The sequence below is a fragment of the Nestor notabilis genome, unplaced genomic scaffold (assembly GCF_000696875.1).
Source record: "Nestor notabilis isolate BGI_N333 unplaced genomic scaffold, ASM69687v1 scaffold15212, whole genome shotgun sequence".
NCBI classification, from domain to species: domain Eukaryota; kingdom Metazoa; phylum Chordata; class Aves; order Psittaciformes; family Psittacidae; genus Nestor; species Nestor notabilis.
In genome coordinates this window covers 2,977-29,385 of record NW_009918830.1, presented here as the reverse complement: position 1 = coordinate 29,385, position 26,409 = coordinate 2,977, and the positions used below count along the sequence as shown (strand labels likewise).

The following is a 26,409-nucleotide window of genomic DNA, read 5'->3' as shown; positions in this document are numbered from 1 at the left end:
AGCTGGTTATCAGCAATCTTCTGCATAGTCATAGGTGCAGGGGGGATATTAAATTCTCAAAGCTTTCTGGCAATATCATGATGTGACTTGAAGCTGCAGTATCTTTGGAAATGAGATTGGGCACATTCTACATTCTCCAGTGGTCTCTGTGCCAGAAAAGGGATCAGTCTACAGGTTTCTAAGCATATTTCAATATGCTAAAGCATTCCTTTACCCTAATTCTTCAACATGGGAGACCTAAGTGAGTGATTTTTCTGTCCTGTGAATAACTGTATTTGCAAGATAAGCTAACTAGAAAAGTCAAAGGAAACCTAATGAAACTCTAGCATGAGGCAATGTAAAACATTGGGATAATGGGCTTCATCATTTCCAAAAGCCTGTTTCAGCAGAGCAGAAACAACATCCTGAAGCACTGCTTTTGGAGGAGGATGTTTCTGAATCATCTGTAAAATTTCCAGCAGTGTGGGGATTTCTCTCGGGAATTCCTATCCACATGCCATTCCCGGCATTGCTCAAAAAGTATTCAGCATGTCCTGGGGTTAATTTATCCTCAGGGCCATCTCTACAGAGCGAGCTCTGCTGTTGTAACAGCTTCTCTCTCCAACCAGAGCTACTGAGGGAGGAGGAGGATGAAGTCACTTTTCCTCCTTTTTAATGATGTGTCTGTTTTAACACCAAAGCCCTCAGCCCCTCAGCGCCTCCTACCTCAGCCCCGTGGGAGCAGGGACTGTGCATGAGTATCAAAACTCGGCTTACGTGCTCAGTATCCTGCAGCAGGGTCTAACAAATTCATATTTAAAAAGCCCTTGAAGCTTTTACAGGTAAAAGGACAAGTGCTGGAATCAGGGCTCTCTTCTGTCTGACCAAATTATTTTTACTCAGATCTTTGGAGTAATTTTCAGAATGTTTAGCTCATGTTACACAGGAAAGAAGTAACACTGTCATTTAAATATTGATTTGAGCATTGAAGAGGCATCCATCCTTTCAGAGGACTAAATTAATATGAAAGACATTTTAAGCTATTCTGAAGTAAGCCATTTGAAGAGTTTGGTAGCTGATCATTTGAAATACAGTTTAAGAAGGTCTTAATATCCTTCCTCCAAAAGGCAGAGTAAATACAATAAATAGCAAACTTGAAGAAGACAAGTCTGAATTTCTTCTGCCCATGTTGTGCCTCTCATTACGTTCACACAGTCTGTGCATGATCCATTTCACAGACAGCCAGATGTCAGCAGTGGAACAAAAGAAAAAAAAAAAAGACAAAAAACTTTGGAGGTTGTAGCCTCCAGAGGAATTTATAGACTTTTAAATCCCATCTGACACCAAATCTAAAACCTACTGAAGTCATTAGGGACATTCCTATTTACTTCACTGAGCTCTGGACTGAGTTCTCGGTTTCTCCACAGAAATGTGTTCTTGTCATGGTGCTAAACTAAAGGCTGTTGAACATAGAGGATCTGAATTCAAAGTGTTATTTAGCAGTTTGATCACTACTTCAGAGACCACCAAAGAAGCATCCTAGTGTAGGAGGCATTGTAAATTCATTTTTGAAAAGCCATGTTTGGATGTTTCCTGAGGACTATATCTAATGAGAGGGATGCTCAGACAACAAGTGTGGCTAAAGAGGTGGAGCTGTACTCTGGTACCCCACAGCTGAGCTTGTGCTTTGTGAATGCCAGGGTGAATTTTGCCCAAGGAGCCAGTTCACTGGAGATGCTCAGCGGGGAGAATAAGAGTTTGCAGTGTGATTTGTGCTGCTTGAGTGTGCATCATTCTGTTTATGAGCAAATGGACAGACACCCACAAGTTGAAGCACATCTGAGCAGGCATTTCAAGTCCAGATGAACCAAGGGTCATGTTTACAAAGCTGTTGACATGGCCCAGAGGCAGGTGTCTCGCAGGGAGTTTGACACCTAACCTTGCAGGCACTCCTGTAAGTCTGGCAGGAGACCACTTGGCAGCTTTGCATCCTGATTTGTGTAAATCTGACTTTGCAATGTCCTGTCCTGGTGAGCCGCCACCACAGGGCAGTTGCCATTTAATTTAAACTGCCATCTGACCAAAGGTCCCGGGTGAAGGACAGTGTGCCAGTGCCACACAGGACAGCACAGCACAGCACAGCACAAGTCCCTGTCACAGTCCTGTGCTGATGATGAGAGCTCAAGGTTTTCCCTTTCCCAGCACATCACTTATGACTGTCAGTGAACCGTGACTCAGCGAGCAGGGCAGGCCCTAGTGACGTGGCGTAGAGGAAAAGAGATGCAAACTGCAGGGAGAGATGTGTTATGGTGGTGAGCTGGCTGTCAGGATTTCAAGCCTGGGTGCTTGTATGGGAAGGAGCTGGTTTGGCACCAGACCAAGTGCTCTGATGCAGGGGGCTGCAGCTGTCAGAGCAGCAGCATGGTCACTGTGTTGGTACAACTAATAGCCGCCCTGAGGACTTGCCTACATGGGAAAATTTACCAGCATAATTATGCCACTGTAATTATCCCAGGATAACTCTCCCTGCGGACGTGCTTATTATAACATGGGGTATGTATGAATATATGGCAAATCTTCTGCATAGATGGGTTTTAAGTTACACAGAGGAGGAATATTTACATTGCAGCCCAGCAGCAAAGCACAGTTTTTATCCTGCTTCCCAGTAGATGTTACATCCAGAATTTTCTATGCCAGCGATACTTTCAGGGGGAAATAGATGTCATTTTATCTGATCAGCATGAATGTAAAGCCTCACTCTTGCCCTATAGCACAGGGCACATCATTTGCTCTTACAGACTTACTGTGAGAGGCAGGGTGAAGGTTGAAACACTGCCTTATACCTCTCTCTGATCCTCTTCAGCTGCTTTTAGTGCTGTGGTCATTTGAATGTGTTCTTCATTTGACCTTTCTGTTCAAGCTACTGTGACTGAAGTTGGGAGAAATCCTTGGGTTGCTAAAAGTTCCCCAAATGTGTTGTTGTTTTGACTTTTTTTATCAGGCTTTCAAGCCAGATTCTGTTGCTAGTGGTCATTCCCACTGCTTGAGTGCTTAGTCCATTCTTTGCTGATAACTCTCCTACTGGTGATTTTAGCTTCTCCAATGTGATTGATTGATAGAAGAAAAATGGCCCAAGCCTGAAGTGGTTTGATAAAATAAGCAGCAACTCTTGGGAACAAGCCTTGATGTGAAATTACTTAGCTGGGTGTTTGGTGAAGTTTAGAGCTGAAACATCAATGTGATGCTATTATTAGAAGGTCTGGAGTAAAAGAATTGCGAGTGATTGTATTCCCTGGAATATGCTGGAGCCAAACCTCCAGACCTAAGCAGCCTGCTCTTTTGTCAGGTGCAGAAATTACCTCTGAGAGACAGTTCATGTACTTTTCCTCCTCCAGTCTCAACAGGAACACTAAGTTCCAGAAATCCCATAAAAGCATGTTTTGCGCAATGTGATTTCCAGAACTCTAACTGGTATTTCTTTTCCAGTCTCTGAGATGGAGTTATTTTAGGATTATTGCCTATGTGAAACTGTACCATGTTCACAATAGTCGTTTCTCTTGTTTTCCAGTTTGCTGGAAAATCCTGGCCTTGCAGAAAGGCAGCTGACTCTCATTTCCGGTGCGACTACAAAGCTTGGAAATGGCCTTTGTATCAGGTTAGTCCAAAATGTAACTGTGTGCTAGCCACACTCCAGCTAACCCTCTATTCTCTTGCTTTGCCAAAATTCAGACAGACCTTTCTTGTTTGTTTCTTCCTGTCTTTTTAAAAACCACAAAAATATAAAGAATATATATTGGAAGGAATATAAGGAATACTGGTCTTCATCTTATAGTCATTGAGTGAGGACTAATGACAGGCAGTTGTCTGTATGGCTGTCCATCTACAGTGTTTCTTCTCCCACTTTTTCAGGCACTTCAGTGGGTCAAAGCATACCAGTTGAAATAGATGAATCCATGCCGTGGTCCCCATTTCCCGAACATATCTTGGAAAAGGCTTTGCAGTCTTCTGGAGAGGATACGAAGGATGAGGAGTCCCAGAGACCATGTGTCTCTCAAACAGCTGAGCCTGTGGCCAATGCATCATGCCTCTGCAGAGCATCAACACATCCTCACTCAGCACCGTCCATGGAGCCAGATAGCAGCTTGTGGTCCAGATACACCGATCCTGATGTAGATGGGCACTTCTGTTCCCCCACTGAATCAATAGCTGGAGTAGTTGCCTCCAAGATGCATCTTGTAGCTATGGACAAACCAGGCATGCAGCCAAGATCACAGCTTTCAGCTGACACTGGACACAACTCCAGTAAATTAGCGCAAAGCTTGTCTGATGCTCCTGAGGACTCACTGGAGGAGAGCAGCCAAGGGAGTTCACGGTCACGGCAACACTCAGGAAACAGACCCCCAGCAGAGCTGGGGACCGTGGACACAGGGTACAGCTCCCAGTCACGAGATGTCATGGGCACCCGGCACCTGGATCCCCCCTTACCGCTGGTGTCCATGCTGAACCCCCAGGACCTTCCAGGACCACTGATCTCCAGAGTGTTTTTTGGACCTGAGCATCAGCAGTGCCCTATGTGCCAGCACTTGCCCCATCCCAACACCTCCTCGCAAGATCATGGCTGCTTTGAGCACCGCTGCCTGGCAAAGCAGCACCCCCAGGGCCCATGTGAGTAGCACCACTCACCCCACCAGAGGTTTTCCAGTTGTATCACAGCCATCATTCACCAAGCTGGTGTTTTCCTACTGTGCTTAATGGCAATACATGGCATGTAATTATTAACATTTTTAAACATCTATTTGCAGTCCATTTTATATTTCCAGGTTTTCAGGTTATTCAGCTGGACTGTGATGCAGAACCTCTGAGCTAGATAAAAAGTTAAACAGGTCACAGTTGCTCATCAAATGAAGGCTAATGATTTTGCCTAGAAACTGGCCTTTGTCAGTCACCCTGAACATACACAGCCTTCTCCCTGCTGTTATTTCATATTCTAGTCATTTCCTTCCTCCTTGCATCAGTCATTCAGCAGCTTCCCATACCAACCTAATTCCTGTTGTTTTCATAGATTTCCTTGCTCCCACTTGGATCCCCAAAGTTGAGAATTTCCTGCCAGGATCAGGATGGGAGGTTACCCTTGATCTCTGTAAATAGTGTCTCTCAGCATTATGACCAAACTCACCCATGTGTTTTATCTCTATGTGAAAAGAGCATGACATCCATCATCCTCTTTTTTTTTCTGTTGTCAGCTGAAATGAAAGCTCATTACTTAAAATGGAGCCCTCTCAGCTGCTGGTGATTGTATCACTGAATGCTGATGTGACTCTGTCAATATGGGTGTTTTGGCTCTTGGAGACTACAACGCGGTTTACAGCCTGCTATTAATTAGTATTCCTTTTCAGTCCCAGAGATTTTTATCTGTTATGAAGTGAGCTTTGAACATTTAACAGCAATATCATTGTCTTAATATAATTTATATTACATTAGACTCATGAGACCCCAACCCATTTTGGGCTGGCTTTGTAATAAAAGCTGTAGGCCTGTTCTGATAACCTTTTTTTCATTTTTTTTTTTTTCCAAAACCTTCTGTTGACTCCGCAGCATTTATATTACATCTGTTTAAGGAGTTTTGTTATTCCAGCGATGTGCTATAATTAGGTATATGAAAGAGAGAGGGTATCAGAGCCTCAGTTTTCACCACTGATCTTGGGGCTTTGTAAAGGCGCTACAGATGGACTTTCATCAATGTCTGCAGCTGAACATTAGCAAAATGTCCTCTGGTTTTCTTTTCATACCTTCTTTCAGTTCAGCTTTAAGCAGACAAAGAGCTGGTTGCACAACACCCCTCAGTATTTACCTCCATTTACCTCCTCCACACGCGGACATCGTGAAAAGTAGGACAGTTACTGAATGAGGCCATTTTGGTTTTAAGCAGGAACTCTGAAAGGCTTTCTTTAGGAAAAATCACCACCGTTTCAACCATATCCAGAGGGCAAAAGAAGAAAATAAACTCAGATGGCTGGAGCAGCTTTGGTCAGGACCAAGAAGCTGGCAACTGTACTCCTGTTTCTCACATGCCCGGTACAGCGTAAATCACCTCCTGACAGCTCCTTGCGTTTCAGATAATTGTTGGGCAGTGGCAACCCACAACAAAGCTCTGCAGTTTGTGTGTTGCAACACGCCTCTCCCGGGGAATAGCAATTGTGCCCGTAGGCTCTAAGCTGGCTCCGGACACCTGCTATTTGAGATACAAAAGCAAAACTGATTCTAAAGTCAGAGAAATCCTTGCAGCAATGCTATGTGCCCAGAGACCATTATTTCAGATATTTATATATGAAAGCTGTTGGTGTGATCGGGCATGCACACTTGGCCTTGCTGTGCTTCTGCACGGCACGGGTTGCATCCATTAAAATACTGTATTAGCAGACAGATCCAAAGGAAGGTGGGGAAACGTTGGCCTAAAAACCTGTAAACCAAACCGAATCTTCCAGAGCCCTGCCACATTTCCAAGAGCTGGTTATGAGGAACCCATGAGGAGACCATGTTTACTTTCAATTTTGTTCTCCCAGCCTCTTTCATAGAATCATAGAATAGTTAGGGTTGGAAAGGACTTTAAGATCACCTATTTCCAACCCTGTCCTGTTGCATATAGTTAAGAGGCGGAGCAGGAAAATCTCTTAAAACAATGTAAACAAATGTGAATCTCAGTGTTATTACAGACTCACAATTTCATCAGGAATCTCTTTGCAGTTGTGGGGTTGGGTTATTTTGAAGTATTTGCTCCTGGAATTGGACTATTTCATCAAAGCTTTGTTTTCTTTCTTTTTTTTCCCCTCCCCTTTTAAAAAACAATCTAGTCCTTATGGCTGCTAGGAAAAGGAAAGCATGACCACGGAATAACTAAAGGATTTTAAAAAACAGGCAGGGGTTAGGGAGGGAACAGCGTTTGAGTACTGCAGCTTTCAGAGCCAGCTCATAACACCATCATCATGCAGTGCTAATAAGCCTTGCCAGGCTGGACTTTGATCTGTGCACAGCAGCTTGAAAGTGCACAGAGCTGCTGCCTAATGAAAACTGCACACAGAAAGACTGGGAGGAAAGAAAAAAAAAGTAGTTTTTCCCTTTTGGGGAAACAAACAGCTTACGTTGCTTTCAGTTTATGCCAACAGTTCCACTGTACGTTAGTTATTAACGAGCATTGTGTGTGTGTGGCCAACAACAGTAAGGTTTTTCAGAATTACTTGAGCAAAATTATCACTTTGGGTTTTCCCTGCAGCCTCCTGGATGGCAATAGGAGCAGCAGCAAGGCTTTGAAAGGTCACTTAGGCAGAAAATTCATACAGGGTGAAGTAACAAACCAAGAGATTATTTTTTCGCTTTTCATTTACAATACTCACAGCCTGTTTAGCTTTAGTGTTGCAAACTGATTTGTTCCAGGATTTTGCATCTGCTTTCATGAGAATGCTGGGATGATTCATTTTCAGAAGTTATTGCCAAAAAGAAATTAAAAAAGAAAAAAAAAAATAACCAAGGAACACTGAGGCATGGTAAGGGCAGGGACAAAGCAGCCCTGAATGTTTAAATGTCAATTGTCCCTGCAGCCCAACTGAGGGTGTGGATCTAAACCATGCCAAATGGGAAATGGAACCTTCAGACTGTAAAACGTTCCTTGATCTGGCTTCTTTCAGGCCAAGATACCTGCAAATGCCTCCAAATTGCTCAGTTTCCCAAGACATGAAGGACGACGTGCCTGGAAAGGAATAAACACAAATTGAGGGAAAAATGTATTGGCTGAAATGATAGTTGCTGCCTTTATTTTCTCACTCTCCCAGATGGCAGAGCTCCTTACCAACATTTTGAACATGCATCGCAACCGCTTCCTCCTGTTCCTGGACCTTGCATGAGAGTTATCCGCCCAGCTCAGCAAGTCATCCCAAATTACTCAGACCTTCATGCTCCCCAGGGCACCAGAGGCCGGCCACCCCAGAGGACATGCTCCTCCCCTGGTCCTCCTCGATTCCCGTAAGTATGCCTCGTGGGGCGGGGGGGTGAGAGGAAGAGGGGGTTGTGCACAGTGGAAGCTCCTCTGATCTGACTCTGTGGGCTTTCAACCAATAATTCTGAAGCCTTCTAACGTTAGCATTAGCCTGGGCTGCAGGGGTACATGCAAGATGCTGGGTAGTTTTCTTTATTTGCTGTTTTACACCCAGCAGGGTCCTGACCTTACCCTAGAGAACTTCAAAGCCAGATACCTGATATGTTATTACAGTGCACCCTGAAATGCACGCATTAAGGAAGATAAATGCTTGAAGGTTAAAGGGATGAGGGTCTGAAAAATATCTCAGTTGAAACCTTAGAGCTCTCCTGCTTGAGAGCAAAGGTCAAGTCGGTGGCTCACTGCAGTTTTCAGCTTTACGCTGTACCAGCCTGGGGCGCCTCAATCATCGGTGTCCAGTGATTTCCTTCTTATCTCCTCTGCAGTGCAGAAAAAAAGGGAGAAAATCCCATCTGTTGCTGATATATCTCTACATTGCTGTTTGCAGCTTTTTTCTATGATTTTTCATGTAGTAGTAAACCATCACAAGTCTAGCACTTTTTATCCAGGGCTTTTTACTGATTCTCAAATATTAATTTACCAGGCCTTATACCTCCCTCCTTATAAGTATGTCATTAGCAGATGGGAGATACTATCCAAGCAAGGTTTTTTCCAGACTCATCTACCTGAAGACTGTTTTTATTTAAGTAAGTGACACATTACCTTTAGAGGTGCTAGACCTACAGGCATCTGTGTTTGAAATGTGCACTTAACATGACGTGGTCTGGGCAGAAAATTGGGAGAAATGGTGGGACCAACGGCAGTTGATGACTGAGATATCACACTGTTCTGCCTGTGAAAAATTAGTGGCTGTGACAGAAAAGTGACAGCAAGATAAGGCAGTACCTGCAGCAGAGGTAATTGCACCGAAGAGTTTGTATGAATGTAAAAACATTGAGCAATAGTGGGTATCCTTTGCAGTAGTAAAATTTAAAAACAGATTCCTAATTTTTGGCACATTTGTTGGATCAGGTGAAGTTTGGGGAAGATCTGTAAATTAGGCACAGGATAACTTCTTGTGGCCATCGATGAAGTATGTGTTGCTTTTCGTAGTACTTTCTTCTGCTAAAACAAATCCAGAATGTGCGGGGTCTGTCCTGTGGCTGCCTGCATGGTGTTTTCATGCTGATTCCAGGAACGGCAGTTATATGTTGGTAGTATTTGCCTATAGAGTATTTTGTAACAGAAAACATCTGTACCGAAATGAATAAACCAAATCTTAATGTGACAACAGAAAACATGCTGTGACCAGCTTGTCATCATTCATTTAAGGAAGGCAAAGAGAAAAAAGAGAATGGGCTTGATTGACTAAACATCACTGCTCTGTGGGGAAAAGCTTTAGAGAAACCTAGTACTTGTCTGAAAGATTCAACCCAGCAGAATCAAAGCACACCTCAGATAAAAATCTCAATAGATTCCCCTTCCTACTGACTTAAACTGTGAAGCCAAAGTGTAGTAGGACAAGAACTGCTAAGGTTCCTAAAGTCATCCCTTTCGCTCTGTTTGTTACGATGGGGAAGATATTAGGCAAGGTTATTGCAAGTCTGGAGCACAGATCCCTGACATGAGAAAGCCTCGTTGGGTCTGCTGTTGCTGCTCAGGAAATTAACTTTGTTCCCTTTAGCAAACTTTGAGTTTTGTCCAAAACTGGAGACCCTCCAAGCTGTGCCAGAGCTCGAGTTGGAGTGCCCTTGAACCCCATTTTTCCCAATCCCCACCTTGCACTGTGCCTCCTGTGCTGCACAAGGCATCCTGGGAGCATCAGAGGTGCCGTGAAGCACCCTTTAGGTATGGGAAGAGGTTACGCAAGTGCCTCCCTGCTCCCATACATGCATAACGATATCCATGGCACAGCATGTATTTTTCACTCAGAAGCAGCGTTTGCTTCTGCTAATTGAAAACTGAACAGCTTTCAGCTGTGAGGTGCACTTACTTCCTGTGGCAAATGTTGTTTCTGCAGTAAACTGCTTCTTGTGGTAGACTGTCACCAAGGTGTCCGTTCAGAAGATACTGTAATAACTAAGTAGAAATGCCGAGCAAAGCATTTCTACCAGAACTTTTCCTAGCTGATACGCAGATAAAGTTCTTAGTGTGTTATTAAAAGAAAAAAAAAAACATTTTGCCTGAAAAGAAATACTCTTTTAAGTCCTCACTTGCTTGACTTTGTAGGAATCAGCTATACAACCAGCTACCTAATGGCCAGCTGCCCCCCAAGGCATGTGGCCCGGATGAAGCATGTTGTTGTCCTTGTGACAATTTTCCATCTCCAGCTGCCGTCCCGAGACCTCTCAGTAACCCTGCAGCCAAGGGAACTCTGAGAACCAGCAATTTGCCAGAGGAGTTGCGTAAGTGGTTGGCAAATTTGTTCTGTGCAAGATTTTACAGCACAGCCTGACAACTTTAGGTGGAAAAGCTTCGGGGGGGAGAAGGCAGGGGGAATGTCATTAAGACACAAAGACAACAGAAAAGAAAATACTGAGTGTCATCACATCTGTAGGGTGTGAGCGTTTGTGTTTGGAGGGATGGAATTATCTCCTTGAATCCTGAAAACGTAATTGTCATTAATTGCTTGTTACTTTGTTTACGAAAGATAAATACCATTTAGATTGCTTCCATGACTTCTTGCTAAACAGGATGTCCCTTTGAGGCAGGAGGCACTGAAGCTTACAGTAAAGGACTAATAACAAACAAAGCCTTAGGGATAAAGTGTTTCTGCCTGTCCCAAACCAGACAAAGTTGTCGAGTCTTGACCTGGTGACTGGAGAGAACTTTGGGCCAGGATCCCAACACTGAGAGCTGAGGGCTGAGGGCAGCGCAGGCACTGGCTGAGTTTCTTCCCCTCACACAAGCCCCTGAAATGCTTTCAGCCTTCAACTCCTATGGGAAAGTCAGGTTTCAGAAAACTGACTTCCTTCTTTATGCCATGCTAGCCAGCAAGTGCCATTGCTAAGAACCCTCCACGTCTCTCCTGAGGTTTTGATTTTGTTGTTCTTCATTTTTCACATCACCTTTCCAATCCAGAGAGTTGCATCTCTCTGGCCTGTAGGAGTGAGTTATGACACCAGACACCACTCTTGGATAGACCCTACTTTATCAGTGCATCCTAGATACAGGAATTACTGGATAAAATTGTGTCATTTGTGGTACAGACACAGCCGGATTAGATTAGCCAGCTGGTTTACCCTGACTGCAAGTCCATGATTCCGTAGCAAGAAAACTTCTGCTTGGTAAGGTCAGCTGAAGACTTTGCTGTCCTCAGCCATCCATCCTGCCTGCACAGGGGGTACAGCATGCATAAGGGCTCCTCCAGCTCTCAGTCAGATCAATGAGGTCCAGGTGAAAGCTGTGCTGGCTGCAGCTGGTGCAGGTGGCATGAGCTCTGGAGGAGGACCCAACCTCACAGATGCCAACAGGTGCTGGGGAAGAAGCAGCCCTGGTAGCAGGGCAGGGTGAGCAGCAGAGTGATGGTACCCTCTGCAGCTTCCATCAGAGGAAGTGGGGTGCTTGCCAGCAGCAAGGCAGTAGGAGTTTAAATCTAGAGCAAGGTTTCTGTCCAGAGGGTTGAGTTCAACACCAAGCCACTGAGCTATCCCTCATCCATTTTGTAAATCCGAAGAGACATAGGTGGGTAGAACCTGCCGCGCAGTGTAAGGGGAGGCTTCTGAAAGTCTCACCGTCCAAATGCTGTATTTTAATGCATTGCATATTCATATGGATCCTCTCTCCTAGGCAAGGTCTTTATAACCTATTCGGTGGACACAGCAGTGGAGGTTATGAAATTAGTGAACTTCCTGCTTGTAAATGGATTTCAAACTGCTGTAAGTATTCCTTCTGGAGAAAATGACTTTCAACCAGCAGGGGAAAGGGACATTTTGTAAAAAGCAGAGGTGATACACTGTCCATTTAAATGTTTTTCTTTTTATCACTGTATTTGGTAGGTTAAAGAAGGTACAAATAGATCAACTAGCCTTGACTTTAAAAGTTTAAACTTAAATGATTTGCCTTTTCATTTTCTCATATTTTAACTGATTTTTTTATGCTTTTAAATGTATTCTAATAATGACCCTAGAAAATTTCATTTAGTGACACCGGATACCAGATGGGCAATAGTATGAGGTTTTGTGAGCTATTCCATTAACATTGTCTTATATTTGATCTGTAATATCAATATTAAAAAGGTCAGTTTTCATGTTCGTCCAATCCCAACTTTTTTTTCCGTGATGCTGTTACATTGCTAGTTCTTCAGATGTGAATACCTTTCTACTAAAAAATGATCTAAAATCAATGTATTTCACAGAGCTTAATGAAACAACCTATCTCATGATTTCATTTGCTTTGTTATGCTTTTAAAAGAGATTCTAAACTCACTGGCCTGAAAAGGTATGTGTCCCACTGTCTAATTCCATAAGCCATCCAGATTTTCATTTAATTTCTCATGAGCTTGCTTCATCATAATGGCCCTCTCTAAGGGAACCATCCACAGAGGCTCTAGGATTTGGTATTCATCAAAATCTTGATTCATATTTTCTTATTTCAAGTGCATATGCTATCTGACCCCTCAACCTTCGCTCTTTGGCTTCAATTCAGGAAAGCATTTAAGCAAGTGTCTATCATTAAACTGAATGAGACTTGGTGGGGGGCTTTGCACACACTTATTTATTTTCATATATCAAAGATTTTTTCCAGAGACTGTAATTATACTTCTCTCCAGCAGTTCTGTGCTATGACCAATACATAAGAAAGCTCTGGGCACCACAGAGGTATGGAGTAGAAGGCTCATTAACAGTACCTTTGCTGGATAGGGAATTGTTGGAGCCTGCTGCAGAATAATAAATACAGCAAAATGGCCCCAAAGCAGGGAAACAAAAGGGGAAGAAGACTTGAGAGCAGAACATGATTTTTCTATGAAAAGCTTGGAGAAGTTAATACTTACTGCATTGATCACAGTCATTGATTGCCAGTTTCTGGGAAGTGAGTGGTGTTGGTTGTTGCATTCAATCCTATGAAGTCCTCAGCCTCTGCTGTTGCTGAAGTCTGGGTTACCAGCATCAGTGACCTGCCTGACTTCCCACTACACACCCTAAAAACAGTTCAATATGAATCTTAAGACTTGACACCCAGTATATACCATTGCAGCCAGAAAACAGTGGACATTTGCAGCTATACAGATAGAGAATATGGACAACTATCCACCTTTTTGAGGTGTTTAGAGAGGCAAAAAAGCCATTTTGAAAATATCAAATATCTAACGTGCACCAGAAGTGGTTGTTTCTTGTTCTGTTGAGCAAAAAATGCCTGGGAGTTGGGAACTGGCAGGGCAGGGTGCCCAGTCAAATGGTTAGCTCAGTAGGAGCCCAGTGGTGTGCCTGCAACATCCCCTCTCCAGCTGCCTACAGTGCCCATCCAGCTCAACTCTGGTCTTCAGGGAAAGGGGGAAGTTGTGTATGTACACATTTCTTTGATGAGGGAATTAGGCATGCAGGTAGAAACTAGGGAAAAGAGCAGGTGCCTTTTCAGTGCCACCAAATGGGGAGGAAAGGTGAAAGGATGCTCATCACAGACTTTCATTCTCCTGCAGATCGATATATTTGAGGACACGGTACGAGGTATTGACATCATTAAGTGGATGGAGCGGTACCTGGGTGATGTATGTAAAAGCAATTTAACCTTGTTCATGATAGAGGTGACCTGAGGAAAATGGTTGAATTATTCTAATAGCAACAGGAGCAGAATCAAAATGCAAGACCCTACTATCATCTTCCCTGCCCCTACAGAAATGGTAGAGGCCTTGCAGAGAGAGCACAGACAAATCTCCTTCATTTCTGTATCTTATGGTCCCAAAGCTCGCTCTTTAAGAAATGAATCCCTGCCAGATTCCAGTGCTGGCTGTTACATTCAGCCTGAAGCTGCCATTGGAAAAGTTGTTTCTCCATCTCATTTTTAAATAGTGGGGTTTATCTATGCTTGGTAAAATGATATCTGTATTTCATCCCAGACTGCATAGTAGTAGCTAATGTTCATCCTGCTTCTTACCTGTAGCTTTTACGTTGCTATCTAAAATACTAAAGGGCTCTTCTGGATAAGCCATGCTGTATGTAAACTGGAAATTGCTATTCTGTTAGTCAAACGATAGATTTCCTCTCATCACTTTGTATCTATCCAAGCAGTAAAATAGAGGTTTATGTTGTTGCCAGTGCAGTCCCCTGCAGCCACATCTTCCTTTGAAGTTCAACTAAGCAGTGAGTGCACATCTCCTTTAGGATCACGCCAAGTGGTCCCGTTATTCCAGCACAGCTAAACACAAACTGACAATTCTGTCACTTAGCACATGCCATCATGGGGTGGCTTCAGTTCATTTGTGCTTTGCTGGGTAGCCACTGGGACTCTGACTCACTCTGGGCTTATTTTCGTGGTTTGGGAACAGGATGATAAAGTGGTGGGCTCTCCCCAACCTGACCAAGGGAGCCTCACCATCTGAGACAGTGTTACACGTGTTTCCTAAAGGCGTCCAGCAAGACACTTTAGCTCAAGAGCTCTACCATGCAGAACCAGCTTGGGGCCTCTGCTGTGGCAATGCAGTCAGGCCTTTTGGGGCTTTCATCAGGACAACTTAGGCTTGGGCTCACCATGGCAGATCTCCTTTGGGACTTCTGCACAGTCAGTAGGAGAGACCAGTATGTGCAGGGAGTGATTCCCTGCCTCCACATGAGGATCTTTCTCTGGCTGCCCACCCCAGAAATGTTTGTTTTCCTCCATTAACTGTGGAGACAGTTTCTAACTTTAAAACCCTTAAATGTGTGAGGAAGAAGTGACTACTTGGACACAAGCAGGGGGATGTGTGCAACCGGACATGTCTCTGCAAACCCTCAACATCTGTAAGTGCTTACATGCATGTCAGGTGCAAGCAAAAGTAATTCTGGAGTATGTTAACTTGGTGTAAGGGATAATGGCTCCTTACCGTATGTGACCCTGTGGTGAGGCAAATTCCCTTGATATTGCACAGAAGGAAAGAGTTAATTAGGTGCCAAGCTGAGTATGAGCCACAGACTTGGAAGCCTTAAACAGCCTGATGTGGCGGGGATGAAAGACAGGCCCTAGGTAAACAGAAGTAGGAGGCTTTCATCTGCTGCGCCTCTTCATTGGCTCACCATTAAGGACGATAAGCATTTCCCAGAGATGAAGGATGAACCCTGTGTGGAAACCTGAGCTTGGTGGGGGCCTGGGATGAAACAGGATCTGGGCTGTCCCAGCACGGTGAGGAGCATTACCTTCAGCCCACTGCAGCAAGGTGGGACAAAGCTGTTAGGTACCCCTAAATGTGCCCACGTCTCCCACTGCACTCTCCACCACTAAGATCAGCAAAAACAGTTGTAATTTCTGTTGCTGAGAGCCCTAGAGGTATCTTCCATAGACAACTGCCTTTAGTGGCTTTACATATAAAAAGCCATGGATGGTTAAATAGATGCACTTTTACGTAAGCTGTTGGAAAATATTTAGGGCTGAATTTGAAGATAAAACTTTTCTGTGTATGTACATAGACACTGTACACTGATAAAAAGTAGCTTTTTATGCAGGGATTCCAACTGTAAACTGGTAGCTGCTAATATATCTCTTGACATTTAGATTTTCTATATTATGAGATCTTGAGAAATAATGAGGAGAATGAGTGCATGAGTTCTCCTCTATTTCCTGCCAGAATGAATGAGATCCTCTCGTGTTTGCCAAGAACATAAAGATCACTTAAAACACAAACTGGCAGATTTCCGATCTGCCTCTACCAAACACGCTGCATTTCCCAATTTTATAAAAGTGCTTTTTTTCCCTAACAGAAGACGGTGATGATAATCATAGCAATCAGTCCAAAATACAAACAGGATGTGGAAGGGGCAGAATCCCAGCTGGACAGGGATGAACACGGCTTACATACTAAATACATCCACAGGATGGTAAGCGAGGACATGCATTTGCTGTTTTACAAAGACTCTGTCTCTTCTTCTCAAAAGACAAATCTGTCTCCAAATGGCAGGTTCTTTGCTTTGTTTTCCCTAATCCCCATAGTTAAACACCCCCCTTTGGAATTCATTAATCCTCCCTCTCATCAGCTCCGTATGCTCATTAACATCTGCTAAGAGGTTCAAGGAAGAAAAATCCTATTAAACATGCTCTCCTATTAAACATGCTCATTTTATTTCTCTATAGTCTTTATTGTCCAATTCTTTTCCCCCCTCCTTTACCTTCTTGAGCCCTTGTTGCCCTGCCATGTAGCCCTGAGCATGATCTTATCTAACAGTACCTGACCTTCCTCCCTATAAACCAGTCCCTATCGCTTTGGCCATCCTGTAACTGAGGTCTGGTTTCGGGCAGCAGTAAAGCTGACTAAAAGGTGGAATTGAAAAGCAAAGGCCAGAGCTGCAAAGGGAGGCTCCTGGGTGGTGCAGAGTGGCAGGAGACCAGCAGGAGTCACAGATGCCCATCTCTGCAGTCTGTCACAGGATGGACACTTAGCCCAGAAGAGCCCACAGAGCCATGAAACTCATCTTTTCTCCCTCAGTTTGCAGTTTCCTGTTCTTCTTACCCTGTTACCCATCAGATTCCCCAGTTTGATTCTGCAGTCAAATTTCTCAGAAGTTGCCACTAGCAGATGAGCTCTGAGCAGTAGTTTTGCTGACCTTACAATGACTGGGATGCCTATGTATGGGGACACAGGGGAGAGGCTGGTCCCAGCTCAGACATGGAGCTAGGACATGGGGGAAAGACTAGGTCCTAGTTTGGACACAGAGCCAGTCTTAAGCTGGAATCTTCCACCCTGCTGGAGACTGAACAAGGGCCTTAGTCAAGTCAAGTGTCATTGGTTCTAGGTGGGTTTCATGGGATTGCAGCTGCAGCTATATCCACAATTATTTCACATGGCAGAACTAAATGCTCAAGAAATGTTGACAGATCTTTCCTGTATCCTTTCTATAGTAATGAAGAATCAGATTAAGTGGCCAAACAAAACGATACCGAGTCCACCAGCAATAGATCAAATCACTTAACAGAAGAGCAATTTAAGTAAGCAGTACATGTTTTTATGCATAGGATTCAGATGCATGCAAAGAAAAATTAATGTGTCATTACAATAAATCTGGCAATTTGTTCTATTCTAGATGCAGATCGAGTTTATACAACAAGGAAGTATGAACTTCAGATTCATCCCTGTGCTTTTTCCAAATGCCAGAAAGGTAACACTCATACATGCATATATACTTGTCACATGATTAAGCACGTATTATTTTGATCACAATGCACCAGATGAAATCTTAAATCTTAAAAAAAAAAAAAAAGAATTCTTGGTTCTTAATATCCCACTAGGAATATTCCAAAGCTACACTTTACATGAAGATTTTAAAGTTTTATGTACATGCAAATAAAAAACATTTCATCCACAATATACATCAGAGCACGAATGTATTTCTGATGATAAATGTACAACTAAAACTCAAATTGTCTTGAGCATTGAAAGAATTTACATGCAGAGAGACAATCTACCCAGCAAACATGCTTTTTATATTAACCCTTTTATAATTTTGTCCAGATGTAACACCGATGAGTGAGATGGGAGAGATTTATGACTGATGTGAAGTGAGGATCTGGGAGAGTCTGAGTTGAGAATATAAGAATAAAGAGGATAATAAATATTAAAGTACTAGGCTGTTGCTTGAACTTTGATGGGCCCTTCAAAGGCAAACTGTAAGTTTTTTTAGGACTTGCAATTTCATCTGCCCTCCTTACTGGTTTTGAAGATTCATTTGAGAATAAGTAATGCAACAGATTCCTGTCTCTTCTCCCTTGCTCTGAGAGAATCTCTTGGATTTTTTTCAAGGCCAGAAAAATTAAACAGCTTCAGTTATAGTTGAGAAATTGCATTCTTCCCCAAACACAGAATGGCTATATTGTACTCACGTTCACTTTTCATTGCAAAATGCTATGTGCACTGTTGGTACCTGTCACGTTGCTCCTAGGTACAGGTGCATTTTGAAAAAGTTTGGAAAGTTCCTTACATTTCTTTGGGTGCCAAAATTTTGGAACATGATCCAAAATTTACAAACTGTTATTAATGACTGTACAGCTGTGCCATCCCACTGCACTTGTGGATTTTAGTGTAACAAAGTTCTTTATTTAGGCACCAATTTACTATAAGCTCAGAAATTTTAAAATGCATCCGTGGGTTTGTAACGTATGTGAGGTCCTTTGCAATGAGTGGTACCTCTGCTCTTTCATGTCATTCAGCTCCCTGCCTGAATGACCTCAATCCAGTACTTGCCTTAAGTGTGAAAAGCTGAGAGACTGCCCTGGTGGGAATTGGGCAGACCAAAGGCAGGGAATCAGGCAGCATTTTCAGTCATCCTTTGCAGCTTGATCTGAGGCGGGGGAAAGGTGGGACTGCTCCTAACCTTGGGGCATCTCGAGTGCCTGCCATGCAGTCAGCCCATACAGCCTGCAGCCACTTGGCACTAAGCAGGTTGCAGAGAGAGGTGGCCCAGGAGAGGCTATAGCTGCCTCCGGGCTTTGAGGCAGAACAACAAACCTACATTAATTTTGGCTGAACTTCATATATAGGAAGACTATTTAGCATATAGCAGTGGTTCTCTCAGACAGTGATCTACAAGGAATTTCCAGGGTTGGTTTATTCAGCTGCTCCTATCAAAACATCAGGCTCCAGGCAGCCTTCCTGCCCATCCTCTGTAAATCCACATCACCCTTCAGTTTTTCAAGAGGTGACTTTCTCATGTAAATTATGCAGATTGTCATTTTCTATTGCTGTTGAGCTTTGCTCTCTTTCTCCACACATTTCTTTGGTACATCATCAACTTCATCTGACTAGGTAATGATAATATAACTGAGGACATCATGGGTGGAAGGAGAGCACCAGAGCCTGAACAAGTTGCAGTAATGAAGTCCATGGGCAGTCAGAGGAAGTAAGGTACCTGAAAAATGCCACACATAGATACAATTGGATGATGTTGGCAGGCAAATTACTTTTTGTCTTTTTTACATTTTCCTTTACATGTTCAAGTACTGCTGTAGCTGGCAGTGGAAAAGAGCAGGAGAGCAAGGTCTGAAAGGTTTAATTTCAGGATATGGCTATTAGATGAGTTAATCTCAGATGAAGCACATCATAAAGCACTGCTGGTATGTGAAAATTAGTCAACTTTCCACAAGAACGGAACTGTGTGATCCGAAGAGTGTTCATTAGGAAACGGAATAATGAGGGGGAAAAGCACAACACACAGTTAAGGTGGAACTGGCATTTCCAGCTTCCCATCATACACTACTAAAGGAAACCTGGGTCTTGCTGGTTCAAGGCTTGTATCAAACCAGTCCTCAGAAATGTGTCCTCCTCATCTGGTGACCCGATGACCAAAGCATTAAGTTGTGACTTCCTCACAATGGAGGCTCCCTCGGTCAGAGGTGAGGCAGCTGGATGGGTGAGGTAAGCAGGGTCGGTGCCAGGGAAGCCAGGGGAGCTCAAACCATGCTGCGCCAACATGGCCCTGCGTGCACAGCCCTGCCCTCTGCACTAAGATGCTCTGCTTTCTTCGTACCAATTTGATCCTCACAGTTGTCAAATACTATCTCTGTGGCATAGAGAGAATCTCCTCATGGCTTACAGATACACAGCCAAATAAAAGTAATATAAGGGTGGTAAGCATTTTCCCCTTGCTCCCACCTGCAGTGGCAGCCAGTGTCACATGGCAAGGACACTTTGCTCCCCTTGTGGATCAAAATAGCAGCTATAGTTACCCCTTTACCCCTACACACCTCCCTCAAGTTAAAATTGTTGCCAGAGATGATTAGCGTGCAGGTGGTTTTTGCACTGAGTTCATTATGGAGGATATTAAATGAAATTGGCTGCAGGAGGCGTTCTGGAAGAAAGACGCAGAGCCTGTCTCTGGATGTATAGTGCCTCTCTCATTATATCCTCACTTGCTGGTTTCTTACCTGCTATATATTTCTCACACTAATTTCCATCTTTTCAAACTTAACTAATGATTTCCTGTGTGGATCTGTATCAGATGCTTTACTGAAGTTCAGACCAACTATGTCTACTGCATTTCCTTCCTACCGAAAATGTAGTTTCTTATCAGAGAGAAGGCTCATTTGCTGTATTTAATTGCATTTCCTTTTATAGTTCTCAACAAGGTTTAGTAAAGAAACAAATTTTATGTAATAAGGGTGTGCACGTGCATGCAAATGTAGTTATCTTTCTTTCTCCCAGTAACATTTGAATCTCTTGGCCAACTTTAAATAGCTTTGTCAAAGGAATGAAGTTCACAAAGATTAAAATCCATTCCTATACAAAACCAGACTTGCAGGTGGAGGCAAGAGATCTTACCTGGGCTCCTACCAAAGGGAACGCTGCAGGATCTTACCCGTGCTGGGCAGTGAGGTGTCCACCTGAAGGAGCAACATTTTAAAACCTCCACTTTGGGGAGACCCTTGACCAAAGCTTATATTTTCTTGGCCACTGGAGAAAGAGGAAGGCCAGGCTTGATAGATGCCTCTGCCTCTCACCAAGCTTCTGGTTCAGAAGCCTAGATGAGGTCAGACTAATGGCACTGTAGGTGCCTGGGTGACTTACCTCCTTCTTCTTATACATAAATCCTATAGATCTAATAAAGTGGTTGCTCCAATGAACACAAACCACTCCCTGAGCAGTGGAAACGATGCACCCTTGTTCCTACAGCTGTAAAGGCCAAGGAAAAGACAGCCAATTTGAGAAGCATGAAGCTTAGTAATGAAGTATTTGGACTGCAGCTAGGCAGGACATGCCAGGGCATCCTGTGGCAAGGTGCCACAGACGTGGTGCATGCCAGCAGCTTTTTGCTTGGTCCACTTGGAGCTAGCTCCACTGGCTTGACAGGTACTGCACTGCTCCTAACAGGGGCCACCTTGGGAAAATACCGTCCTGCTAAGTAAAGAGGACCAGAGAGCAAGTGATGCATGTCTTCACTGCTCATGTTGCTTATCTGCTGTCTCCCTTTGGCTTCCGTTCTGGTGTTTCCAATAACAGCTCTGCGAAAAGAAATCTCCATAGTGGACATGAGCTGGTTTCAGTGAAGGATCAGTCTTTGACCCTATTTTAATTAGTGGTATGATAATGGCCCTTCACTCCAGACTGTCCATATGAAAACCTCCCAAGGCTGTGGAGACATGGGAACATGAGGTTGGAGCAGGGTCCTATCCACCAGCCCACTGTCACTGTTCAGGGCCATGGCAGTCCCAGCTTCATTATGTTAGTGGACATTAGCCAACCCCTGAGAGGGTTTATCTTTCCCAGGATGCAAAGTGGTGGAGGTTTGATCCTGCTAATCTGGAGATGCATCAGCCTCTCCTCAATCTCAGCATCAGCCTCAACCTCCTGCTCAGGAGGTGGCCAGAGGACACCATGCTTGGTGAAGGAAGGTGCAAGGAGAGGGGGAGAAGGCTACCAAGATAAGAAATGCTCTCCTGAGGTCATGCTTTTTCCCTGGTGATTCTCATCTCAAGGTTGAACATGTTGTGTGGATCCTTCAGCAGCTACTAAGGTGGAAGCCTTTCCTTGGTAGGGGCACTGAAATGTCTGCCTTCTTTTCCCAATGTTTATTTTCACAAGCCTTTAGATGCCTGTCACTGAGATCAGACTCCCTTTGAAATGTAGTGAAATTAGCCAATGTGATGGCAGAAAAGAAAGAGAGACAAGCAAGCTGTGAGATCACACAAAGTTCATTTATTTAGGAACCCAAATACAACTCTGAAGCCAAATTAGAATTTCTTGTTGTTATGGGAAGTGCTTAGAACAGACAAAGTGAAATCTTGCTTGGCAGGGTCTGATGGAATCTGCAAGGTTCTGGTACAGATTCAGGAGGATTTATGGGATTTTACGCTTTTTTTTTCCTTGTTTTTAGGAACACGTGCCTACCTGGCTGCAGAACACTCACATTTATAACTGGCCGAAGAATAAGAAGAACATCCTATTGCGGTTACTGAGGGAGGAGGAATACATTGCTCCTCCAGTAGGACCTTTACCAACACTCCAGGTTGTGCCGTTATGAACGTTATTGCTTAAAGTGCACGACAAGCAGTTGTTAAAGGGTTGTTCTTGGCAGGGAGCCACTGCTCTTCCAGATGGTCACTCTTTCTGCTAAAGGAATTGGTTGTCTTGGGTAACTCAGGCTCGGCTTGTTCTCTACCATGATAAACATCTATTTCTGAAGCTGATGGGGAAGAACTCTTTTCTCTAGATTTTTAAGAGCTGCACATGGAAAGAATGCCCAGTTTTATTTTAACATCTGTTTTTAACATATTCCTTTATTAGTCAATATAGCAAACAAATACCAGAAATAATGTTGCAATAAGTGTAAAATAAAAATTACATCCTCCTTTTTGCTCAGGGTTTCTTTAAAGATATTCCTGCCTTGTATAGCATTATTGAACAGTTAATTTGTATATACACTATTAAATACACTTGCCTTTTGTAAGGCAACCTTATATATTGCATCAGGTTTTATTATTGCTGGGAACAACAGAGGAATGGTAACTGTTGGGTAACACAAGTTTGCCTTAGCCTGTCTTGCATAAAGACACTGTCTTCAATTAGAGGACTCTCAGATCTGAAATCTCTGGAGTTCCATTTCCTTACAGCTCAGCCCCTGACACCTTCAGTATGTTGCAGCAATAGTCCACAAAAGGAGAGTGAAATGCATGACTACGTGTGTGCTGTCAGTACCATGGAACGCTGCAGTATTTTTTATAGCAAGCCTCTAGCTTCATTACTGCTCTTCAGCCCTTATTTAAAACAAAGCATGTCAAAAGGACAATTGGCATTTGGAAAGCCAACGATTGTTAAGAGAAGTAACATTGACTCTTACAACTTGTATGAAGTATGGAACAATAAAATAATCAAAGATGTTGGAGAGACACGGGGTATTGGCAACCATGGAAGGCTCAACAACATCACATCTGCTAAAATTTGAACTTTTTATTTTACAGAGCACGTAAGTACGACTTTGGTAAGGGTTCTTTTTTTAAAAAACTGCCTTAACCATACTGAGGTAACAGTGGGCCCTGTTGGCTTAAAATTCTGCAGCCCTTAGTCTTTAGAGTAGTTGCACACGAATGTCCTGCTCTGACACAGAGCACTTCATGCCTGCTCAATGCAGGCATCTTTCCAAAGATCCTCCTCAGCTTTATTTTTGTTATAGAATGGCCTGAACACAGCTTTATAAAAAAGTGTGTGTGTTTGGTAGTCCAAAAAATGAATCAGCCAAGAAATTAATACTCCTGCTACATTACCCGAAATATTTAATTAGCTTTCCATGAAGGTGGTGCCAATGTGGTGTGTTGATACAGGACGTGCTTTGTGGTGCTCATGAAAAATAACCTGAAGAACCACATTGCAGATATACTCACATTTTCCTTTAGCAGGCTTGTGCATAAAAAGCTGCAGCCATTTAAGAGAACTGGAAGAAGGATGTATCCAGTGTTGTCAACTCTTACAATTTTGATTGTGGTATTTGCTGTGCTTCTTACAACTCCAATCTCTAAAGGGAAGCTCAACAACTGAAATAGGTTATCTGACATTGCTGGCAGCTTCCTGACAAGGCACAATAAAACTGTGTTAGGTAGTGACACTTCCTGTTACCTACTTGCATGGGGGGTGGGGAGGTCCATTTTCTATGTGATAAAATGAAAAACAAAGCTTGCAATTAAGAATATAACCTTCTAGTCTATGGTGACAAGCCTTAAATCATGGTAGAAATCCTTAAAAGCTCAACAAAGACGAAAGGAGTGGGATGTGGATACCTAAACATCAACATTTAGTGTCACTTAGAGTGCCCTATACTACTGATCTCAGTCTTCAGGTTAAGCAAGTCTCCTGAGATGCTATGTTGTACCTGCCAACTCAGTACGGCTGTCTCTGGTATTTGAAGTGTTTTAACACTGTGAACTAGTCTGTCTCAAATGGATTCTGAGCCCCTCGGCCAATCTCTACCACATTTAATAGGGAGAAGCTCAAAGACGTTAAATGCCTATGAGCTTCATGGAAATAATTACCTGAGCAAAGAGCTAGCCCCAAGCCCGCATGCTGTGGAAGGACAGGCAGCAGCGGCTGGGGCCTGCAGAGGTCTCTTCCCAGAGGTGGGCAGCTGGCCAGCCAGCGCTCACAGGAATCACAGCTGGCGACCCTGCCCCTGCACAGGGCTGGCAGGGGGCCGGGAGGGCTTTAGGGTGTGCAGCCTGGGGAAGGCTGCAGGACGGGAATCTGTAAGGAATGAGGCTGTGTCAGTTTTGCTCCTTGCAAAGCAGCATATTAGGGAGTGCAGTTAAGCATTCAGAATGATTAGGCAGGCTGGGTAGTAAATTCCTTTCATCATTTTGGCTGTCATCCTAAAATATGTGCTCTAGATTTACCACAGATTTGCTTGGTTTGGGCCAGGGAATTTCATTAAGTAACTCCTGCATCGTGCAATACACAAGGTTGCATTAAATGGTCCAGTGATCATTTCTATTCTTCTGTTTCAATGATCCTTTTCTGAAAAACAATGCTAGCAGAGTAAGGAAGAAAAACTAAGCATTGGTGTTTAAGAAGCACAAAAAGCCCAATGTATTTAACTGCTGGGGTATTATTTTTTTTTTTAATTGAATAACAATTCCCAGGATTCATTGATCTTTACATTAGTTAGAGCATCCTACAAGGACAGAAACCACGATGAGCAGAGTGTGAGTAATGAGCTAGCAGGCTAGTGAATCATTTCCCCTAAAGCTTTGTATTTGTAGAGAGACAGATGGTGGGAGCTGTGAAGAGGGAAAGGGAGGAGAAAAGCTGGTTTTTGCAAAAACAGAAGTAGAGGACAGTGAAAAAAAGAAACAACCAGCAGGTAAGGGAGAAGAAGAGGGAGAGAATACACCGGCTGTTTCAAAACTAACACATTAATGTTAAAATGTATTAGGGTTAATGGAAAACACAGGAAGGAAATCACAAAAAACAAAAGCTTTGTGGCTGAAAGGGTAAAAATTTACCAAGAGCAGCCCTGAAAATATGTTTGTAGATCAACTCTCGAGTCAGTTATTAACTTTATGTGTAAATAATGGGGAAATAGCTGAAAGTATGCAAGTCTCCCTTACACAGGCTGGCAGTGCTGCCCAGCTGGAGCTGCTGAGCAGCAGGTACCCACAGAGGAAAAAGGCACTTCTTGAATGGTGACAGTAGCGCCAGGGGTTTCTCTCATAGCACCTCTACATTTGTAAGGGGTGTGCAGGAGAGGAAATACACTGTTCCTAACATGGAAAAGAAGAAGAAAAGCAAGAGAGTTACAATACGTAACACTGGGATGAGCAAAGCATTAAGACAGAGATCATTGAGAAAAAGCCTGCTTTGCGGCCTTGCCAAAACTTAGATGACATTAATGCATGTAAAGATATTATTATGTAAGTCACCTGTGTGACAAAAATATGGCTGTAAAGCTTTTATCCCACAGTTAAGCTACATCAGCCTCTCCAGCGAGGGAAGTGTATGGTGGTTCTAGTACAAAGTTAATCCAATAAAGCCTTACAAGCAAGACATGAAATGCTGCCCTAAGAGCTCATTTTCTCCTGGTAGGCTCTTGACTGCCATTATTTGGTGCCTTTTAAGAAAATAAAGAAGCAGACGTCCCTGCAAGCCTCTCTGGGACCAGCAGCAAGGCAGATAACAAAGCTGGCTCATTAGAGCAGCCCCACCGAAGGGCACCTTGCTGGGAGCATGCCTTTCCCTCCTCTCTAGCCATTGACCAGGCTACAGGTACCAGAGACTCAGGCGTCTTAGTAACAGCATCAGTCTGGGCAGCAAGCTCAAGCCACTGGTCATTGTGGTCAGGGAGCTCCACAGTGAGATGTAGTGAGGGAGGAAAATGAACTGTCACCATTTATCATGCTTCTCAGTTGTCAGATTGAAGGCACTGGTAAAGCTCAGGGAGATACTTGATCTTAAAAGAGAAGGGGTGAGGGGGAGAAGGGGGAACTACATGGCCTCACAGTGCAAAAGGTGTACTGTGGTCACAGTGTAAAACCTGCGTCTGAGAGTTTCCTCGCTCTCAGTGTGCAGAACAAGTACACGTTATCTCCCAAAGCAAACATCTCTCTTGTTAACGCTCTGGTTTTAATTTAACAGGTTCCCCCATGCCCACACCTGCAGGAGTCTGTCACTGTTTAACACGTGTTTGGGAAACAGAGCCTGCCTGGAAGGTCATGGTTTTCAGCAGCCTCCCCCTCCACCATCCTTTATCATGACATTGCTGCAGGAAAGCACTGCCATAACACTGGGTTCACAGTACCGCTGG

At 43.5% G+C, this 26,409-nt stretch overlaps 1 protein-coding gene across 1 annotated transcript; it reads left to right on the top strand.

The window, feature by feature from the left end:
- Positions 1-7,621: 7,621 nt before the first annotated feature.
- On the top strand, positions 7,622-22,441 carry TRAF3IP2 (TRAF3 interacting protein 2). The gene is made up of 7 exons (XM_010009930.1): positions 7,622-7,995; positions 10,238-10,413; positions 11,798-11,886; positions 13,647-13,715; positions 15,898-16,014; positions 17,215-17,289; positions 21,997-22,441. The coding sequence occupies exons 1-7, from the start codon at positions 7,874-7,876 to the stop codon at positions 22,141-22,143; spliced, it is 795 nt and encodes a 264-aa protein (XP_010008232.1). The 5' UTR covers positions 7,622-7,873; the 3' UTR covers positions 22,144-22,441.
- The last annotated feature ends 3,968 nt before the right edge of the window (positions 22,442-26,409 follow it).